This window comes from Podarcis pityusensis (assembly GCF_964106645.2).
Source record: "Podarcis pityusensis genome assembly, chromosome: 14".
NCBI classification, from domain to species: domain Eukaryota; kingdom Metazoa; phylum Chordata; class Lepidosauria; order Squamata; family Lacertidae; genus Podarcis; species Podarcis pityusensis.
In genome coordinates this window covers 40750176-40764653 of record NC_138039.1, presented here as the reverse complement: position 1 = coordinate 40764653, position 14478 = coordinate 40750176, and the positions used below count along the sequence as shown (strand labels likewise).

Sequence of the window (14478 nt, the reverse complement as noted above, 5' to 3'; positions counted from 1 at the left end):
CTGTCAGCTGTGACCCGTCAACCATATGGCTGGCATGCGTGCAGCTTGCCTCCCAAGCCTCCGCGGGAGAAGAGCAATCCCCGCAGAGGCTTAGGATGTAAGCTGCGCCCCGCCAACTATATGGCTGGTGGGTACGCAGCTTCCCTCCCAAGCCTCTGCAGGGATTGCTCTCCCACAGCAGTATGGGGGAGAGATGCGCCACCTCCATGGCTGGCAGTGCGGTTCTCCCCCTCCACACTATCCATGGTAATTTGGGGGCACTGGGCGGATATTTGCACCGCAGCACCGCATCTGCTAAAGACGGCCCTGTCTGTCTTTTGGCATCTTCCTCCCGTACTACAGGCAGGATGCCTCTGAATACCAGCTGCTGGGGATTATGAGCAAGGAGTCTGTTATTTCACTCAGGTCTGCCTGTGAGTTGCTAGACTAGGGGGACCTTTGGCCTGATGCTACCACAGCCAGCTACCTGCCATCTATTCCCAAACCACAGCAACTTTATAAAGTTGCCACCTCTTCTCCTTCCAGCTCAGAATGTCAGGTCAGTCTTTCATTATCTGCTGATTCACTACAATACCTCCTCTACAATTTTTAATGCCATGTGAAAGGATACTCTATAGACACTTTTTAATATGCTCAAGTAAACAGTGAAGCAATGATTGAAATACTCTTAAATTTATTTCACATTTCTATTTCATGGTTATTCTCAAAAGCTTCCTGAAAACTGAATAAGATATATGTATGTCAATTATAAGAAAAATATTTTCTAGCCAATAAAGACAGCTCAGAAGAAGAAATTACCAATGCAGATGGTTTTTGTTGGATCCAAAGTACTTTCAGGGGAACATTCACAGGCAAAAGAGCCAGGAATATTTTTGCACACGCCATTAATACAGGGGCTGGATTCACACTCATCAATATCTAGAAGAGAAACAGTGAGAATTAGTGACCAGCAAAGCTTCAGATTGCTCCTTTCTGTCTGGTCATCTAGAAACAAAAGGATTCTCTTGCTGAATCAGAGATTTGTAGATTGTGGCTATGAATCCACAATCCACCTGTGGCAAACCCACCCATAGGATGACAGATCACTGATGCCAAAATTTTCTGCCTTTGGAATGTATTTGTCTCCTGCACCCTCAAGCCACATTTATTTATTTCACAACATTTGATTCTAAGGAAACTTCTAGGCGGTTTATAAAAATATAAAAGCATTAAAATGATCAATAAAAGACAATTAAAAGCTGATATTCAAAAACATTCAAAAATGATCAAATGTAGCGAAAAGAAATCAAAACACATGCCAGCACTCTATGTGCGTGTATAGACTTGCTTACACAAAAAAATGTTTTAAGCAGGTGCCAAAAAGAATACAGCAAAGGCAAAGGCTTATGCCTGGTGTCAATAGGCAGGGAGTTCCAAAGTGCAGGTGCTGACATACTAAAATATTGATTTCTTACAAGTGCAGAACAAGTTTTGTGCGGTTCCAGTAGGAGTTACAGTTCTGCAAATTGAAGTGAGCATACATGAGGGTAAGGTAATCCTGCAAGTAAAATGGTCCCATTGCTCCAATTTACTGTATAGGTTTCAACTTGTACTTAGGGTAGCCTGAATAACCCTATAAATTCAAACTTTACTTTATGCGTACAGTAAAAATGCAAATCTATGCACTCTTCACACACAGTCCACTGCCTACCCCAAAGTTTCAAGGGACCTTGCTTTAGTCATTCCAGCAACAATCCTACAAGGCTGTTCTCATTTAAAACTGGGGAGCCAAGGCTAAAGGACAGCAATGTGCTCATTGGGGCCCACTGAGTCCAATAGTCCTCTAGGATGTGAAACCAGATCTTCCCATTCCCCGGGATCACTGAACACCTAGCTGCAGCTAAATTCCCACCCGAAATATCCTTTGGGAATGCAGATTATATATCCCCACCCCCGAGTGTAATACACAAAGTCAAAAGTCTCATGGCATACTTATAAAAATACAACAGTTCCAGTCTTCCTTAAATGGAATTCATCCCTAATGTTGGCAAATAAGCCCACATTTTATTTGATCCAAATATAACTCCAGAGATAGGGTGATTTAAAAAAAAAATACCTGATGCTCAGAATAGCTATAACATAAAGGGATGTTTTCAATTACCTTCACATGTTTGTTGATCAGGCTTGTATACATATCCCTTGGGGCATGTGCAAGTGAAGCTTCCAGGGGTGTTTCTGCATTGCCCATTGTCACAAAGCAGTGGGTTCAAGGAGCACTCATCGATGTCTGCAAAAACAATTAAGAGTGTCATCGGAGAGACTAAATAAGATTTTGTTCTCATGGGAAGCCATAAAAGAAAACTTGATATGTTTCACTGATGGGGATGTTTCCCTTTGTTCTGTAAGAGAAAGTTGAATATTAAATCACCGGAAAAGGACCAAGTATCAGGACTTTTAGTGGTTTACAGCACTAGTTCCCAAACTTCCCACCTCTGGCAGGAAAATTTATATTTCCCTGTAACGGAAAGCAGCAACAAGAAACTCTGTGCCATCAAAAGGGAATTGCATAATAAGTGTATTTTTCTTTTCCAATGTCAACCCGCTTCCTAACACCATGTGGATGATATGCAATCATTGGGTCAGCTGAACACTGGAATATAGTCTTCCCAAGGCCAAATCAATCTCTGCCCCCTATCAAAGTAGGATGTTTATAGTTCCACCTGAACAGGTGAGGGATGGCATTCTACTCTACTTCAGGCACCAAGTTTAAATTAAATGGAACATATGGTTCTCTTCAGTCTACACCACCCTTTTTGCTGTTGGATTCCAAGTCACATCAGACCCAACCAGCACGCCCCACGGTCAAGGATGGCAGAAGTTGCAAGTCAAAAACATCTGGAGGGCCAAAGGTTCCCAATACCTGCTCCAGATGTTTCTGACTACATCTCCCCTCATTCCTAACTTGGCCATGTGGATTGGAGCTGATGGGAGTTGGAATCTAAAACATCTGGAGGGCCCTAGGTTGGGTAACGCTGGGCTACACTAACTTCTGTTTTGGAGCAAATACATCCACGTGGACAGACACTGAAAAACACACAGAGAAAGAAACATCTAAAGGGGTACATAATGAGTGCTAGTTCACTATTTCTTGTATTCAAGAATTGGGGGGGGGGTGCGTTTCTTTATTTGCTGTATTCAAGCAAGACACACGAGAACTTTCGGTCAACATCCGTGTGAATAAAACAGACAAGGTGATGGGGGGGGGAGTGACTCAAGATGCATCTGGCTCAGGAAGTGTTGTCTCTGAGAGGTTCAGTTAATGGATAAAAAAATCAATGGGACCGACAATTAGCAGAAATCAGAATATTTAAGGCTGTGGTTCCCAACGTGAGGCATACGCCCCACAGGGGGGGCAATTTGATTTTTAAGGGGGGCAATTTGAGAATGAGTTAGACCAAGTTAATGACCTTTTAGGCTTCCTCCGTGTGAATAGGAGTTCACTTTTTGAATAATAAGAATTATATGTCGGGGGGGGGGGAATCAGGATTTTAAAGGTGCTTAGGTGGGGCATGGCCAAAAAAGGTTGGGAACCACTGATCTAGAGAGAGACCGCATTCCTTTGTCTTTCACTGGTGATGATTGAATAAACTAATTGGTAAGAACTCTTTTTTTAAATCTGCTTCTTTGCTGCTACTTAGGTGGGGCATGGCCAAGAAAAGGTTGGGAACCACTGATTTAAGGCATAAATTCTAGCTTGTAGGGTAGTCAGCAATCAGTTTGGGAAGAGTGTAGCCATAACATTACAGGTGCTGCAAAAAAAGTATTAAACCAAAACAGAAGAAATGGAAAGGGGAACAACAGGCTGACCAATCCAACACACTATCCAAGAACAGGACATGACAGCCTGCATCTACTTTCCTTTTTTTTTTTTTTTTTTAAAGCAATTTATTAAATTTTACAATAAAAATAGACATAATAAACAATATGACATCGATCTTAACATATTTTCACATTTTTCTTTGGACTTCCTCACATCTCCCGCTCCCATTTTCATCGTTAAAACATTTTGTCAGCAATTTATCATCTTATTTAAAATCTTATATCCCTTCTATGTTTCATAATCATATAATTCTCAAAAGGAGCTAAATTTTCACAGTCTTACTTAATTTCTTAAAAAACTTCTAAATTTAGTGGTGCTCAGTTGTTTTGGTCTAGCATCTTATTTAGCATTCACTCAAATTACAATATTTTTGTAAATAGTTCTTAAATTTCTTCCAATCCTCCTCAATCCTCTCTTCTCCCAGGTCGCGGATTCTGCCGGTCATTTCAGCTAGTTCCATGTAGTCTATCAGTTGTATCTGCCATTCTTCCAGTGTGGGTAGATCTTGAGTTTTCCAGTGTTTTGCGAGAAGTATCCTTGCTGCTGTTGTTGCATACATAAAAAATGTCTGGTCCTTCTTTGCCACCCCTTGGCCGACAATACCCAAAAGGAAAGCCTCTGGTTTCTTAGTGAAGGTATATTTAAATACCTTTTTCAGTTCATTATAAATCATTTCCCAGAACGCCTTCACTTTAGGGCAAGTCCACCAGAGGTGGAAGAACGTTCCCTCACACTCTTTACATTTCCAACACTTATTATCAGACAGGTGGTAAATTTTAGCAAGTTTGACTGGGGTCATATACCATCTATAAATCATTTTCATTACATTTTCTTTCAAGGCGTTACATGCAGTAAATTTCAATCCATTACTCCACAACCTCTCCCAGTCCTCAAACATGATATTATGCCCAATGTCCTGTGCCCACCTTATCATAGCCGATTTAACCGTTTCGTCTTGTGTATTCCATTTCAACAGCAAGTTATACATCCTTGAAAGTACCTTAATCTTTGGTTCTAACAATTCTGTTTCTAGTTTCGATTTCTCCACCTGGAACCCTAATTTCTTATCATTTTTGAAAACTTCTTTGATCTGAGCGTAGTGTAACCAATCCCGCACTTTGTCTTTCATTTTCTCTAGACTCTGCAATTTCCATTTGTCTCCATCCTTTTCTAATATTTCCCAATATTTTGGCCATTTAGCCTCCATATTGGGTCTTTTTCGGGCCTTGGCTTCCAAAGGTGAAAGCCACCTTGGTGTTTTATTTTCAAGCAAGTCTTTATATTTTGACCAGACATTAAACAATGATTTTCTGACAATATGGTTCTTAAAGGCCTTGTTTGCTTTAACCTTGTCATACCATAAATATGCATGCCATCCAAAGGTATTGTTAAACCCTTCCAAATCCAACACATCAGTGTCTTCAAGAAGTAGCCAGTCTTTTAGCCAGCAAAACGCTGCGGCTTCGTAATACAACTTTAAGTCTGGCAGGGCAAAGCCCCCTCTTTGTTTTGCATCGGTTAATATCTTAAACTTGATTCTGGGCTTTTTGCCCTGCCAGACAAATTTGGAGATATCTCTCTGCCACTTCTGAAAGCACTCCGTTTTGTCCAAAACCTGAAGTGTTTGAAATAAGAACAACATCCTTGGCAATACATTCATCTTGATAGCAGCAATTCGGCCTAACAAAGAAAGTTTCAATTTTGACCAACTATCTAAGTCTCTCTTAATTTCTGTCCAACATTTTTCATAATTATCCTTAAATAGACTTAGATTTTTTACTGTTATGTTTACCCCTAGGTATTTTACTTTTTTTACCACATTAAGTTCCATCTCATTCTGAAACCGTTCTGACTCTGTATTAGTCAAGTTTTTCCCCAAAACCTTAGTTTTCTGTTTATTTAATTTAAATCCAGCCACCCGACCAAAGTCATTAATCAGTTGTAATGCTCTTTTCGTACTGGGCTCTGGCTTCTGCAAGGTCAAAACCAGGTCATCTGCAAAAGCTTTTAATTTATATTGTTTCTGACCGACCTGAATTCCTTCCACCAACCGGTCCCTTCTAATCATGTTCAATAGCACTTCCAGAACCGAAATAAATAACAACGGGGAAATAGGGCAACCTTGTCGTGTCCCTTTTTCAATTTTAAACTCTTCCGTAACCACATTATTAACTATCAGTTTAGCTTTCTGTTCTGAATATATCGCCTCAATCCCATTCTCAAAACCCCGTCCCACTCCCATCTCTTTTAAATTTCCCATCATAAATTTCCAGGAGATATTGTCAAAGGCCTTCTCCGCATCTATAAAGATTAAAACTGCTTTTGTATTTATATCTGTTTGCAAAAGTTCCAAAATGTCAATAATGTTCCTTGTATTAGCAAACAGATGTCTTCCTGGGAGAAAGCCAGCCTGGTCCTTATGAATTACTTCATTTAAAACTTTTTTAAATCTATTTGCCAAAATGTCTGCAAATATTTTGTAATCCACATTTAAGAGAGAGATGGGACGGTAGTTCTTAAGTTGTGTCTTTTCAGCTTCCGACTTTGGTATTAATGTGATAAACGCTTCCTTCCACGACTCCGGTGCCCTCCTCCCCTCCATAATTTCATTGCTGACCTCCATCAAAGGTTGTATCAAGTAGTCTTTCAATGTCTTATAGTACTTGGAGGTCAGCCCATCTGGTCCTGGAGATTTGCCAAGTTGCATGTTCTGGATAGCTTGTTCGATCTCCTGTCGTGTTATTTTAGAATTCAGGATTGTCTTATTTTCTTGTGACAATTTAGATAATCCGTTTTTTGCCAAAAATTGTTTAATCTCAACATCATCTTGCGGCCCTTGGGTATATAATTTTTTGAAATATCTCTGGAAACACTTTCTAATGTCCACTGGATTCTGGATGTTTTTTCCATCAACCTCTAAGTTTGTAACAGTATTTAATCTTTGTCTTCTCTTCAACTGCCAAGCTAGCAGTTTTCCACATTTATTCGCCGACTCAAACGTTTTTTGTTTCATTAATTTAACCTTCCATTCAATTTCCTGATTTATCAATTTGGAATATTGTGTTTGATAAAGTTTAATTTCTCTCAGAGTTGGCTGTGACTTCGGATTGACTCTTAGTTTCTTCTCTAGTTCTTTTATTTTATCCAAGATCTTATCTTTTTTCTCATTTTGTGTTCTTTTCTTCACTGCATTCTGTTGTATCAAGAATCCCCTCATTACAGCTTTACTTGCGTCCCAGATTATTCTTTTTTCCACCATATTATTCATGTTTATCTCAAAATAATCCTTCAAAACTTTTTGGGCCTTCTTGGTAATTTCCTGATCTCTAAACAAATTGTCATTCATCTTCCATCTAAAGGATCCAGTTGGTAATAGTGTCATATCCATCTTTACTGCATTGTGGTCGGAGCAGGTCTTTGGGCAGATTTCCACTTTTCTGACCTTAGGTGCCAGGCCTCTAGAAATCCATATTTGGTCGATTCTTGTCCAGGTCAGTTGGGCTTCAGAAAAGAATGTTCCCTCTCTTCCTAGTGGGTTCTTTGTCCTCCAAATGTCAATCAAGTCCATATTGTCAGTCATTTCAAAAAAGGTTTTAGGTAGTCTGCCGTCTTTTGTAACATTTTGACTTTGTGACTTGTCCATGTTAGTTGATACGACCCCGTTCATATCTCCCATCATTATGATGTTGTTGTAGTCTAGATAATCCAGCATTGTCTCCTGCAACTTCTTGTAAAATTCCGATTTCCCTTCATTTGGTGCATAAATTCCTAATATCAGCAATTTCTCTCCTTGATGTTGTATCTCAATGGCCAAAATTCTTCCATGTTCATCTTTAAATAGGAATTTAGGTGACAGGCTCTCTTTTGCATATATCACTACGCCTCTCTTCTTAACTTTGTCCGAAGATACAAATTCCTGGCCCAATCTTTTATTTATTAACACTTTTCTGTGGAGCCTCGTCACATGTGTTTCTTGTAAACAAATAATGTCCAATTGTTCTTTTTTTAATATATGAAATATTTTCTTCCTTTTTTCCGGAATGTTACAGCCATTAATATTCCAGCTCAACAGTTGCAGAGACATCCTGAATTATCTGGTTATTTTTCAAGGGGTGGTATCTTCTCAGGAACTTCAGGTTCCACAGGTGCTGATGTTGGTGTTGGCGTTGCCTCAGGCCCAGCAGGTAGTTCAATTCTTTTTTGAAGGTCCTCTCCGTGTGTAGACAGGAATTTGTCTCTCTCCTCCAGTGTTCTAACTTTAACCTTTCTCCCTCTAAAGGTAAAAGATAATCCTTGAGGAAATTCCCACCTAAATGGAATTGCGTTGCTCCTTAGTAGTTTAACAAGTTCAGAATAGGCGGTTCTGAGGTCAAGCAGTAATCTTGGAATATCTTTATAAATTTCAATTCTTCTGTCCAACACCTCCAGTGATTTTACAAAGTGTAATCCCAGAATCTTATCCCTTTCCTCCTTTGATCTCAATGTTATCAAACAGTCTCTGGGCCTCTCCTTCTTTATGAATCTTCCAAGTCTGAAAGCTGACACAATTTTAAAGTCCTTTTCTTCCAAGTTCCAGAACTTGGAGAATTCTTTGGTCAAAAACTCAGTTAGATTTCCTTCTTCTGCCTCTTGTAGTGATCTAATCCTTAAGTTATTCTCACGGTTTCGCAGTTCTATCATCGAGAGATAAATCTGATGTTCCCCAACTTGTTTAGTGAGTGGTCTTACCTCTTGCTCTAAATTCTCAAATCTTTGTCTAGTGTCCTCAGTCAATTTCCGATTTTCTGCTGAGGCCTCAGTTAGCTGTCCAATTGCTTGTGCATTCTGTGTCACTTGTGTGGTTAATTTGTTTAAACATTCTGTATTTTTATCAATCTTTGCTGATTGGGCATCTGCTTTCTTGTCCAAAGCTTCCAATTTTTCAAAGATTTTATCTAGTATAGAGGCAGATGCTCCTGAGGCCATATCTTCCAATTGTAACTGCTCTGCTTCGCCCTCACCCTCCACTTCTGAGGGCAAAGCAGGCACAGATGATCTGCGTGTCTGTAAGGCTGAGGTTAGAGTTGTTAGAGTTGTTTGTTTAGCTCTCCCTCTTTTTCTTGTGCCACTCATTCCAACGTTATCTATCAGTCAAGGTCACACTGAGTTATTCCCATGGGAATGGAAAGGTCCAGAGCAAGCAAACAGCAAGGGAATCGAAAGTAAAAAGTGTATGTAAAATCACTGTTATAATCCAGTCCTCTAGAGGGAGCTTGATCTATCTTTCAGAGTCTAAATTAATGTCCAAGAACCTTCAGATACAAATACTTAGCAGAGTTTATAAATAGTTACCTTGTTGCAGACAGTGCTTATTTATTTCCAAAAAGAATGTTTCAAATTTAAAAGGTATCAATACCCTCAGATTGTTTCCAGTTCCAATATGCTGTATCCAAATCTGCAGTACTGACAGCTCCCTTAGTACTCAGGCAGCTCCTGACTCTGGGTTTCACCTTTAAATTTGTAATCCAATAAGAAGAGGAAAGTCAAGTACAAATAAAAATCCCAGATCTTTAACTTGAAGTCTTTACTTTAAGATGCAAGTTCAAATAGATGCTTAGATCTGTAAGACTTAAAGTCTCTTTCTTTTCAGCCTCCACTCCTCCAGCTGATTGCTTTTTTTCAAGTTCAATGGCTGCGGAAGACGGACTTCCTGCTTCCACGTCTCTCCGCTCACAGCCAAGTTCAAGCCAATTTAAATTTCCCTTTTAAAATCTCAAATTCCAAGTGATTCAGTCTTTTACTCACAAATTAGTTGCTTTTTCATCCGAATCTGTAATTTGGCAGGAAAAGGGATCAGCGCTCACCGACAGCAGCAGCGCAGCTTCGCTCCTCAGGCTGCGAAACAGCTCACAGCGCCGCAACCCCCCTCCGTGCTCCGGAGCCCCTTACGGGGTTCCTTCTGCACTTGGAGGGTCGCTCTAGGCGCCCGCCGAGCCTCAAGACCCCAGGCTCTTGCCGCCTGGGGTTTTCCGATGTGGGTCTCCGCTTCGCCGTAGCGGACGACCCGTTGCCTGCGGAGCCTCCTCTCCCGTTCAGAAGAGGACCGCCATTGTCGTTCGCGCCTGCATCTACTTTCCAAGTCAGTCCGTGCAATTCAGACCACAGTGTGGCTTCAGGAACACAGCAAGTGCACCACAGAAAAGGGCCTGCAAATGTAACAGCAACAGGAGGCTGAAGCAAGAGTCTAAACCAGGCACCCCAAAACTTGCCCCTCCAGATGTTTTGGGACTGCAATTCCCATCATCCCTGACCACTGGTCCTGTTAGCTAGGGATGATGGGAGTTGTAGTCCCAAAACATCTGGAGGGCTGAGTTTAGGGATGCCTGAGTCTAAACCAAGGGTCAGCAAATTAACCATGCCTCGGGCTGGTGTCTCCAGCGCCAATCGCGCGGTGGGCCAGGGGAGCGCGTGCCCATACGCGTGCGCACATGCTATTTCTGGCGCACTTCTGGGTCAGAGGAGCACCGAAAATAGCTTGTGTGCATGTGCACGGGCCTCCTCTGACCCAGATGTGCACCAGAAATAATGCTTGCGCATGCGCAAATAACACTTGCGCATGCGCACAAGCTATTTCCGGTGCTCCTCCAACCCGGAAGTGGGCAGCCGTGCAGCACAGCGCCAGTAAGAGTGGGCAGCAGCAGCGGGCGGTAGAAGTCGCCACAGGCTGGATAAACGAGTCCCTCGGGCCTTATCTGGCCCGCGGACCTTAGTTTGGGGACCCATGGTCAAAACCATAGGGATCTGCCTTATGCTGAATCAGACCCACCAGTTCATCTAGCTCAGTGCTGCTCACACGGACTGTCAGCAGCTCTCTACGGTTTCTTTTTTTATTATTTTTTATTATTTTTAAAAAAATCTTTATTAAACATATTTCACAAAATTATACAACAATATACTATATTACAATTTATATCCCATCCCATACAAACAAAATTAAAAAAGAAGACAAGAAATTTAAAAAGACCTAAAGTAGACTTCTGAATATTCTCAAAAAAACTGAATTACACTTGTTATATTTTACACATTATCATACTATTATATTATTTTCATAAATCTTTTCGATAAAGAAATGAAAAAGAGAAAGAAAAATTGGCTCTCCAGGGTTTCACAAAGTGAATGTCTCACAGCCCTACCTGGAGATGGAAGGGGTTGACCCTGAGGCTGTCTGCATGAAGCAAAGATGCTCTACAAGTGAGCTACACCCTTCCCCACCATTCAGAATCCCTCCAGCCTATTTCACATAGGGGTGGGGGGAACCCTCCAAAATACGGCGATTGAATTAGTACCTGGCAGTCTGATAACTAGGAAGACAGGATTACAAAGATGGAAAAGAAGCTAGCTAAAATACCAGGAAGAAACCAGATTGACAAATCAGAAACACTAGATGGAACTAAAGCAGAACAATGAGGCACCATACAGGAATGTGTTAGATAGTAATATAGGAAACTTCATACCTAAGCAGTTTTTCCCAGATGAATCCACTTCATACCCAAAATTACAGATGCATTTGTAGGTTCCGCGCAGATTTTCACATATTCCATTGGGGCAAATGTCAGGATCCAGTGCGCATTCGTTGATATCTAGAAAACGGAAGGTGTCAAGAATATTATTTTTCACCCTGATGGAAGATCATTTTCTTTAGTCCGTATTTTTAAGCAAACTGGCCCTAGTTTGTATTCCACTCTACTCCCACCCGGACCAAAACATGGCTCAGAATTCACACTTCTCCAAATTTTGTGCTCCAATTCTTGGCTCAAAACAGATATCAAGGTGGCACACATACTTCTTCCCCTTTCTTTTTTTTAGCCTCTCAACAACCCTGTGGTGTAGGTTAGGCTGAGAGACAGTGACCGGCCCAAAGTCACCCATTGGACTTCATGGCAGAGTAGGGATTTGAATCCTGGTCTACAGATCCTACACTAGCACTCTAACCACTACTCAACACCAGCTCTCTTTTAAATAAACTTAAAAAGGTATTTAAATATGAAGTTTCATGTGTTCTTTGATTCTTAAAAAACCACAGACTAATACAAAAAAAGGCAAAGGACTTATGAATAAACCCATGTGAAATTGTGCACATACCCAGAAATAAGAGATGAATCTGTCCATCCCTAATTTTTTATCCTTTCAGAAGAGTAGGAACATAGGAAGCTCCCTTATACTGAGTCATCTAGTCCATTATTGTCTACACCAGGGTTTCCTAAACTTGAGTCTCCAGCTGTTTTTTGGACTGCAATTCCCAGGATCCCTAGCTAGCAGGACCAATGGTTAGGGATGATGGGAATTGTAGTCCAAAACAGATGGAGACCCAAGTTTGGGAAACCCTGGTTTATGCTAACTGGCAGCAGAGATGTTTCCCAGCCCTACCTGGAGAGGGTGAGGATTGAACCTGGGAACTTCTGCATGCAAAGCAGATTATCTACCACTGAGCTATGGTCCTTCCCTATTACAATTATTAGTAATCACATTAGTTTATACAATCCTTTCCTCAAATAATGCCAATACCCACTGGTTTTGCACAACCATACCTGTTCCTGCTGCTGTAATGCCTGGGCCACTGCTACAAAGGGCACGGTACTCCTCTGAGAAGAAAAAATAATAAAATCAAACAACTTATTTTTAACACTTTAATACAGGCTTCCTCAAACTCGGCCCTCCAGATGTTTTGAGACTACAATTCCCATCATCCCTGACCACTGGGCTAGGGATCATGGGAGTTGTAGGCCAAAAAAATATGGAGGGCTGAGTTTGAGGAAGCCTGCTTTAATAGATGCATTCAGCTCTTTCAAAACAACGGTGTCAGAACAGAGCTTTTATAATACCAATAATCCTTGCTTGACATTGGAACTGGTGACCCGGTCTGAAGCTACATTGCTGCTCCCACCTAAATTGAAATCAATCTAGAACAGGAGTGGGGAACCAAATTAGTGTGTGGGCCAAATTAGGCCAGCTGGACCTCAGAGGTTGGCCTGCCAGCTGTTTTGGACAAAACCACGTCCACCGTTCCCACACCTCATGTCTAGCCGGACAGACCCACACTGTACATTCAAAGCACATGGCTCCCTGCTCACCAAAGAATCCTGGGAACTGTAGTTTGTTAAGGGCGCTGAAAATTGCAGCTCTGAGAGGGGAAACATAGTTCCCAGGATTCTTTTTAAAAAATATTTATATATGCAATTGAAACGTTTGCAGCAGATTAAAGTAAATAGAAAAAGAAGCAAAAGAAAACAGAATAGCAACAATAATGAAGTAACATTAAAATGTAATTAGAGTTACAAAACTATATGTAAATAGATATCCCTCATGTATATATGAGTTCACAAGTCACTATGGTTTCAATAAATACTTTCCAAATATCATTAAATTTGTCTATACATTATCTTCGCCTGAAAGTGATCTGTTCATAGGTTGCAAGAGTTGTCATGTTGTCCACCTAGTTCCCAGGATTCATAGGGGAAGTCATGTGTTTTAAATGCATAGCCCTATTCATTCAGAGCAGACATATGAAGTCTTCCTTCTGAGAGCTGCAAGTTCACATCACAATATGCATTTCCTGAAAAAAGTCACTCTTCCAACCCCCTGCCCCACACCCACAACCTGAAAATCAAAAGCTGAAAGCTGTCCTATATTTTACCCTCCATGAGCTGGCATCTTTAACAATAGGAGAGGTGCGCAGAAGAGCCCAGAATAAATTGTTTCCACATGTGCAAATGTTCTGTTAAATTAATTCAAATACAAAACAGAAGTTAATGGCATTGGGCCATTTACATTTACAAAACGTTTCAGCTCTACTGTGTAAGTTACAAAGGGGGAGCCGATAGCAGCAGACGGTGTTATAAAGACCTTTTCCTGGTCTGATAACTTCCCAGCATTTTTGCTGGTATTTTAACTAACATGGCCTACAGTGAAACAGTGGACAACAATTCCTCCTTAAAGCTTGCACATCAGCTAAAGCCAGCTTAATTGGTTTCAAGTGATCTTTATTCTCTGTCTCTCTCTTAAAACTGCCAATTAAAATAAAGGTTAAAAATGTACAAGCTTCTCAAGGTACCTTTTCCTCAAAACCAGTGAGCCAATTTCAGTGCTAGACATTCCAGGATACTGTTTTTCTGAGAAATTTGGCCAAGAGGCTACAGTGGGGGTTTTTTTATTTTAAAAAATGCATACAATCTGAACAGAGCTTCCCTTTTTTGTGTGAGAGATATATCGATAGATAGATAGATAGATAGATAGATAGATATAATGCATCCATAACTTACAAGCATAAATATATGTAAATTATTTGGCTTGTTCCATGTTCTGAAAAGAAATTGCAATACCTTGCAATACATTTTTGTTTCTCTCCCTTCCTCTGTTCTATGATGCATCTAATTTTAGACTGCAAAATCCTTGAGACAGGGTATTGAGAAGCTTACAGTATCTAATCCTTCATAAAGTGCCACACAAATTTATGGAGTATTATTATTATCTGCCATTGGAACAAGATTTGTTGGAAATCTTGCCTAGCACAATTTGTGGTAACAGAGCAGACTCTTGTCACATATCAGGTTGAGATTTCTCTCCAAACACAGTGAATAAGC

At 40.6% G+C, this 14478-nt stretch overlaps 1 protein-coding gene across 2 annotated transcripts in view; it reads right to left on the bottom strand.

The window, feature by feature from the left end:
• Positions 1–14478, bottom strand: part of FBN1 (fibrillin 1) — a 224960-nt gene that overhangs the window by 92875 nt on the left and 117607 nt on the right. For both annotated transcript variants that reach the window (XM_080980204.1, XM_080980203.1), the window contains exons 18-21: positions 12427–12480; positions 11353–11478; positions 2141–2266; positions 799–918 (exon numbers count right to left, since the gene is read on the bottom strand). In XM_080980204.1, coding sequence (XP_080836330.1) covers positions 799–918; positions 2141–2266; positions 11353–11478; positions 12427–12480 — 426 coding nt within the window. The remainder of the gene's footprint in view (positions 1–798; positions 919–2140; positions 2267–11352; positions 11479–12426; positions 12481–14478) is intronic.